This window comes from Arachis ipaensis, chromosome B09 (assembly GCF_000816755.2).
Source record: "Arachis ipaensis cultivar K30076 chromosome B09, Araip1.1, whole genome shotgun sequence".
Lineage (NCBI taxonomy): Eukaryota > Viridiplantae > Streptophyta > Magnoliopsida > Fabales > Fabaceae > Arachis > Arachis ipaensis.
Window position 1 is genome coordinate 144510942 of NC_029793.2, and position 8315 is coordinate 144519256.

General features: G+C 31.0%; 1 protein-coding gene across 1 annotated transcript; it reads right to left on the reverse strand.

Annotated features, from left to right (window-relative positions):
• On the reverse strand, positions 3648-4166 carry LOC107616143 (protein SGT1 homolog B-like). The gene is made up of 2 exons (XM_016318139.1): positions 4132-4166; positions 3648-3990 (listed from the first exon to the last, which is right to left on the reverse strand). The coding sequence occupies exons 1-2, from the start codon at positions 4164-4166 to the stop codon at positions 3648-3650; spliced, it is 378 nt and encodes a 125-aa protein (XP_016173625.1).

Sequence of the window (8315 nt, forward strand, 5' to 3'; positions counted from 1 at the left end):
TATATTGATTAAACAAAAAAGAAACATCAGTCATTGAAAATGAAATCGAAAAAAAAAGCAGATAAGCAAAGTGAGACGGACAAATTAATAATTGATCAGATAAACAAGGAGAAGTTGTTTCCTCTGAATGAAATGATTTATTTCTTCGCACATAATTCTTTTTTTATTGAAACAGGGTTAAACGTCAAAAAGAAACGATAATTAAAAAAAAAAAAGAGAGAAACTAAATACAAATCATATTGGGTAAAGTGATCCCTCTATCATGCTCATTGAGGATGCTAACTAACTCTGACAGTGACAAGTCCCAGAATAAAAAATCTTCCTCTAAATTTATACTTTTTCTAACTAGAGAATCAGCACAACTATTTCTTGGCACATAATTTATAGCATTCATGTGTTTCATGGGCCTCATAGTTGGCCCGGTAACAATAAGTTTCCAAAATTAAGAGTTTGATTGCTTTTTTATTTTTTATTTTTATTTTTAGTATTTTTTATTTTTAAAATTTTGTGAAAGAAGAAGTGAAGATAAAAAACAGGATTTTATTGTTTTCACTTTTTTCTTCACAAAATTTAAAAAATATAAAACACTGAAAATAAAAACAAAAAATAAAAATGCAAATATAAATGTTTCACTAATGCAATTCTACTTTCTCTATATATCCAAGTGCCAGAAAATAAATATTCTTTGTCTATTCTCTGTACCCACTTCACAAGTTTATTGTTTAATAAACAAAACTTTGAAGCTAGTTAAGATATTCAATTAAGGTAAGGAAACACATGCAACTTAAATTATGCAAAACCCAACCTAATGATATATCTTAGTATGACAAGAATTCACTTAATCATACTCCTAATGCATACAAACATCTGAGAATGCAATTTATTACTTGCTTAAGAATCAAATGATTAAATTTGAACATGACAAACGTGCAGCCAATTATTGAATTTGTGTTACTCAAATATTCACATTGTTTTATTCCCATTAACACGTAAACACTTGATTGAGATTTTTATTAGAAGATAAAGATTAAAGACTATAACATTCTACCATCTCAGTAGCATATCAGCATCATTTCCAGAATTAGTGTCCTATGCCAGCACAGCAGGGCACTAATTAAATGACTAATTTAAATAATAAATTAATGAGCCTCTCATCTTATAAACTCTTTATTCTTCCTTGTTTTCTTTGATGTGGGACTAACTTTCAACACTCTTCACACTTGCAACATTAACACTTGATTTATGACCCTTTCCACCAGGGCTTGGCCCTGAGTGCATCATGGTCCAAACCGTTCTTGCAGTTGTGTTAACCTCAAGTGGCCGAGCCGCAGCCGCAGCCGCCGCAAGGAAATGAAGAACAAGAAGAAGCATAAGAACACTAAAACAGAAAATCCTCACTTTCTTATAACTATACATTATTTTGTTAATGGTCTTAATTGAATTTGAACTTTGAAGTTGATACTATATATGCATGAAACTATGACAAGTTGACAACCCTATATATATATAAGAGAAATGAAGGAGGGTATGGAAAATAAAGAATGAAAATGATATGCATTGAAATTTGAAACTGAAAAAAAGTGTTGACTCAAAACTCTTGGATGTGTTAATTTCCACATTTCAAGCTTTGGTTTGAACAGTGAGGCCTACACTTGAGAGGGTTTTGAGTAACATTGTCTTATGGTTCCCATCAACACTTGATTTCAATACAAAAAGGTAACATTTACTTCAGCCTCACGTTACAAAAACCACGCCAACTCTCTTGATATATGTTTTTTCCTACTTTTCTTAATCTATACGGTGACCAAAGAACTGAAATTCTAAGTGAATAGTGCACCTAATATCGAACTTGGTGCTTTAACATTAGCTTCAAAATTTCACTTATATTTATTTTCCTTTTTTAGGTATTCACAATCTACAAATTCATATATTATTAGCCAAGTTGATGTTTACACAATAAGGTTAAGAAAATTATCATTAAACACTAAGTTTTTGTATTCCACTATTAAATTTTAACATAGTCCCTGCTTTAATACTCAAACTTTTGTTCTTTATCATAAAAATAGTGCTAAAAATTGAAGAAGTAAAGGAAAGACAAAAGAGGAAGGGGGTAATCCATTGAAGTCTGATTTTCTTTTGCAACAGAATATTTTAGTTATGGTTTTACTGTTGAAAGCGAAAGCATGGATTTATTTTACTAAGTACTTCAGCAATGCAAGCAACTAAGCCTGCTAGTGCCCAAAATCTATTAAAAGAAAAAAAATTCTAGGAGAGTCACTTTCATGATTTTTTCTTAAAGCTGATGTGATACTTCAGTTTAGTCTCATGAAAAAAAGATGGATAAGTTTGGGAAGTTAAGGATGGCCATTTACCATGTTAGCTGATTTAGAATCAAGCAGTGTTTCTTAATGTTCAAAATTAGGTTCTAGTGAAATCTGATATTGATGGTTGTATAAGTAGTAATCATGACATTGACTAGCAAAGAAAGTCAATGTTAAAAATAATTTAAGCCTAGCTATAAGCCTATAACTCAGAGTTAGGCAACAGTGCACTTTGCATTTCTGAGTCTTGTTAAATCTTATTTTTCATCAGCCAATGTTCCAAAATCATTTAAATCTCATGCATAAGTTAGTTGCACAGTTTAATTCTGTACACATTATTGAGTATCTCCAGATATATTCTAAATTTCTCTATAAATTTAAACCACAACAGTGAAGAGATAATAGTATTCTATCTATTTGAATCTACACTTATGTCAAAAGAGTAGATATGTGTTACATTTTTGTTAGTTAAAAACATTCCAGATTGATGATACATTCAGTGAATGTTGTAAAGTACCTACCGTACACTGTTGTTAACTAATTTAAGTGATGAAATGAATGATGAAAGTTAGTGAAAGTGAAGCATGAACTCTGCACATGTTGCTTATGAATTGAAAGTAGCCGAAAGGAGAGAGACCCATTTTCGTCATTGTCTTCCTTTACGCTTTTCCTAACTCACTTACAAGAAAATAAGTCTAGAATTTTCAGTTCTTGATTAGAGTGCTCTCTTCTTTTTCTGAAATTTGACTCATAGAAAACCAATTAAGTAGGAGGTGTAATGTACATTTGTACATCAACAAGAAGATCTTTTTGGTTTGGTGCTGATTTCTACTGTTACATTAAGAAAATGGTGCACCGTCTGGATCTCCAAAAGATTTGCTTGACAATGATTAGTTTGGATGAGAAAAGTAAAAAACAGAATTTTGGTTCACACTTCACACCTATATTTTGGTTCATGCTTGGAATAATATTAGGAACTACTTTTGGCTAACCTATGCTAACTAAATTCCTAACTCTTTCTAAAATTTCAATCTTAACACTTTGCATTCTTTTCGAATTAGTTTTCTTCTTCTTGTCCTTTTTTTTTTGTTAAGATTTATATTCAATGGAATCAACTCTTAATCAGCAAAAAATGGAACAACTTAATTAATTATAATTATATTAATAATTAATTTTAAATTTTTAAATTCAAAATTTAAAAAATTTAAAATTGATTAAATAAACATAATTAAAACCTATAAAAACCTCAATCTTCTCTCTTACATTAACTTACCCACTTCCAATAATCACACACACAGACCCCACCGTGAGGCCCTCTTCGCTTTCTCAGTGCGACTCACTCCTCTTCTGGCACCTCTCTGAGCAAGAATTGAAATATCGGATTTCAACCCACATGCGGATTTCAACTTTAGTTGACAACACCAGGACTCTGCACTTATCGGTACTATCTTTCGATTCTTCTGCAATGTAGCGATCACAATCTTGAATGAGTTTGGTGAATCTGGAATCATCAGGAGCAAAAGAGGCACCAATTTGGAGTGCTACCTTTGCAGTTTGATACTCTTCCAGCTTAATGAACGCAGTTCCCTTACGAAGGTAGGCCTTAGCCAGCAAAGGACTCAATTGAATGGTTTTGTTCGCATCAGAAACAGCTTCTGAAGTTCTCGAGCTTGTATAAAAAAAACATTCATTTAATATGAAAAAAAAATCATAATACTTAACAAAAGAAATATCAATTATATTTTAGCAAAAATAATTAAACATCTATAAAATTTAAAAAAAATTATAAAATTCTTAAAGAAATAGAGACATTAGATTCTGATATTTATCAGAAGAAACATCCATATATATTAACTTATTTTTATTAAGATGAGTTTCGAGATCCAGCCCATTAAAAAGTTGGCAGGAGTTGGGTGAACTCCTTCTTAGTTTAATAGGTTAATGCATAATCATTAATTTCCCAAAAGATGGGACTTAATTTATTGCTTGGACATGGATTTAATCACTATATATTAATTTCTGCTATATGGTCAATTGGTTCTTTGCATGAAACTAATGAATATAACAATTTTCTGGCACAGCCCTTTTTCTTTTTTGTGGTTGTCAGTGTCTTTTTGGTTCCACCTCACAATGGCGGCTTTTAAACCATAGACTTAATTCTAAATTAGCAACTCATTTGGGATTTATTTCCATATGCTAAAACAAACAAAATTATGTGTTTAGAGTTTAGTTGTTTTTAGGAATTTAACTTCCTCAAGCAATCCTACTCAGAGTGGGACTCTTAACTGAGATTTTCCAACTTAATAACAATATCTCCAACATTATATAGTTAATGGATTAAAACTCACATTGTAAAACTTATCTGTTAATCTTAACATCCAAATTAATAGTGGTTAGGTTCAAAGCCATGTGGTGACTTAGAGAAAAATAAATTAAAAACACTTACTTGATTCTTCCTAGGTCCAAAGTAAAGGAATTCTCTTATTAGAAATTTCAGTGACTGCATGAGAAATTGCAACTTTCTTTGACTTATATGCTCAACATGTCACTTTCAAGAAACCCCATATTTTCAAAATGAAGAACCTGCCTTGTGTGTTTCCTCAGCAAAGGTATAGATCTGGTGCCACCTCACTATTTCTACATGGTTTGTGAATAGTAAATAAAGCACACTCTTTGATAATAAATCTCATAGCAGCAGAGGGTTTTGTTTTTGTTCCCTATAAATAGGCCACTTGAGCAATACAAGAAATAATAAGCCTTGACCTTATTATTATTATTATTCTTGATTCAAACATGGACACAAGACCACTCAAGTGTGTGTGTGTGACCTTCCTCCTCACCCTTATTCTTCTTGCTTCTGTATCAGAATCCAGGCCATTGCATAGTCCTGTAAATGGTGTGTTAAGAACATTGAAGAACTCTGGTCCAAGCCCTGGTAAAGGCCACATGCTTAAAAAGCTTCAAAACGTTGCACAGATCAAGCACTCTGGACCTAGCCCCGGTATTGGTCACAACGTTAACAATTCTCAAAACCTTGGAGACATTAAGGAATCTGGTCCTAGCCCCGGTGTTGGTCATTGATTCAGTTCATACATCTCCTAGTTCTTATGCTTTTTTTCATTTTGCATTAGACTAGTGATGTATACTCTCTTATCATTTTTAACTTGTAACATATTATTATTATTATATAGTCCATAGCATACATGTTACTTGTGACATCTCCTGCATTTCAATCTATATATTTCATTTCTATGATTATGCATTTATTTGTTACCACAGTAGATTAAAAATGCTATAGCAGATACATTAATTAAGAAGATCATGGATACTTAATTAGTGGATGCCGCATTGGAACATTATTTAAATATATATATATATATGGTTGTTCAGATTTTTATCCCTCCATTGTTTTGAAAGAGACTAATTGTTTTGATGGTTAGTTGGTTACTTTACGGGTGGGTTTGTTTGTCCTATGAAGAAAATATATTTAGAGAAAATGATAAATAAGTCCTTGACCTTTTGTCCCGCGGATATTTTCGTTTCTGACTATTGAAAAATACTTTTAAATCCCTGACCTTCACAAAACTTGGACGGATCAGTCCCTGACGGATGCATTTGGATGGAGGGACTGATCCGTCCAAGTTTTGTGAATGTCAGGAACTTAAAAGTATTTTTCAATGGTCATGGACGAAAATATTCACGGGACAAAAGGTCAGGACCTATTTATTCTTTTCTCATTTATTTATGAAAAGAAAACAATAGAAAGTTGTGTGTCGGAGTTTAGGTGAGCAAATTCCTGCAGAGAATGTGGCAAATTTTTTTTTTTTCCATATAAAAACGAAAATGAAAATCGAAAACGGCGAAAAGCACGTGATTTTTTTTTGGACATTGAAAAGCACATAATTTTGACTTTTGACATACATGGCCCAGACCTAATGGGCGGTGGTGCTACGGCCCAATCTTCATGTCTGGGCTTACAACCTACCTATGTCTCAAACCAAAATAATTTAATATTTATTTATTAACAAAATTGTTATAGTGTCTAAAATATAGTGTTTAATTTATTAATAAATATTAAAGATTAATATTTAATTTAAAAAGTATAAAAATAAATATTTTTTAAATTAAGCAAAAGTTAAACATTATAGAATTTATCGTATACTGAATCACCAGAATAAATTGGATGATTTTATCATGACAAAAAAAATGGATGATTTTCTTGTTGGTACATGTCCATGAAAAATGTGATGATATATCTATAGAGTATGATTCATAAGTAGAAGAGTCATACTACTGCATGATAACTATTTTTGAATCGACATATCGCTAATATATTGGAGGCAAGCTTGACCACCAAAGTAAGCACAACAACATATCATCTCCAACAATCTCATCTCACCTCATAAAGTTATAACTCAAATGGCATAGTCTCCCCATACTCAATTAAGAGATTGCGGGTTCGAGTCTTCTATCTTTGATAAAAAAAAAAAAAGAACGGTGCAAAAGTTAAAAATATAATCCCATGATTACTGTCAATAAATTATAGTTTAAATGGTATAGTCTTTCTATACTAACTTCCTTTAGTGGAAAAAGTAAAACAAGCATTAGCCTCCCTCCTTTTCCTTAATTTACTTTAATGATGCCTAACGACTGTTGTTAATTTTTTTTTTTTGAGATATAGTTATTTATATATTTTCTCTTATCAAATTAAGTTGTAAGACAAAACAAATTATTATATAATATTAACATTTTTATTACATACAATTATAAATTCAATTTTTGTTACTAAAAAAAACATATAAAAATATATAAAATTTTATGTAAATCTAGAAAAAAAATATTAAAAATTTAATTATTCATATATCTCTTTGGATCACCTTAAATTTTTTGAACAAATAGTTTCAAGTAACAAGATTTTCCATATATAACTTGTCTATTTTCTAAATACGTATTGTTTAGTAGTGTGTAAATCTAAAATAAGGATTAGAAATCCGGTGGTGCATGCATGATGCAAATTATATTATGGTTATTGGTGACTAACTTGATGCATGTTGATATCATCATCAACAGTAATCAAACTAGCTAGTGCCTTAAAAAGAAGTAGTGCTCCATTCTGCTTTCTTCTCAAAATAAAGATAGATTTTAAATCCAAATTTTTAAATTAAAAAAAAATAAAAACTTTGAGCAGAAGCATCTCCTGTTATATAAGGTTTCTATTCAAATGATGTACTTTAACAATTTTATACATAATTAATGTATGGAATACGGATTAACTTTGCTTACGGCTTGGAATTCAGCCATGATTTTAAGGTCACATAAAATAATTCATCTGTCAGTAACTATTAATTTTTTGTGTGTGTCTGTGTGATATTATTAAATTTTAAATCAAAATTGTAAGGAGTATTTTCATTTTTTAAATTGTTATTTAATTCTCATCAGTTAATTTTTTTCTATTTCTTGATTATAGATTTATTATTGTTTTTAATTTAAATTTAAAAATATTAATAAAATAAAATTTTAAATTTTATAATCATAAACTCCAAATCCTAAAACAAAATTAACATTAAATCGATAAAACAAATAATACAAAACAAACATATTCATTTACTCTCAAAACATGCAAGAAATTTATACAATATACCTAAAATAATTACTCATATAATTCATAAATCATATTCATTTTACCAATCGTTTCTTTGAAACATGCATTTTTTGTCAGAGTAGGGCCACTAACCTTCAACGGAGACATGGCGGCAACTGGCAAGACGACGGCGAGAGCAGAGACGATAGCAAGCGGTGACTCGAAGGTGAGCTGGTCCAAGCCACGGACAGAGAAGCCAGCGAGGATGGGGACGACGTGCCGAGCTACCTGGGTTCCGAAAAAGGAGAAGAGGAAGAAGTGGAAGCGCTGAGAACCTGGGGACAGCCGCGGCAAAGAATCTAGGGCTAGGATTTTGCCGTTTTGGTTTGGGACTTTTAATACTTTGCTTCAGA

Excerpts from the sequence above, each read along its gene's own strand:
- LOC107616143 (XM_016318139.1), bottom strand. The coding sequence starts at position 4,166 with ATGGATGTTTCTTCTGATAAATATCAGAATCTAAT. Across the intron at positions 3,991-4,131 it reads GATAAATATCAGAATCTAAT|CTCGAGAACTTCAGAAGCTG; the intron begins GTCTCTATTTCT and ends TTTTTATACAAG.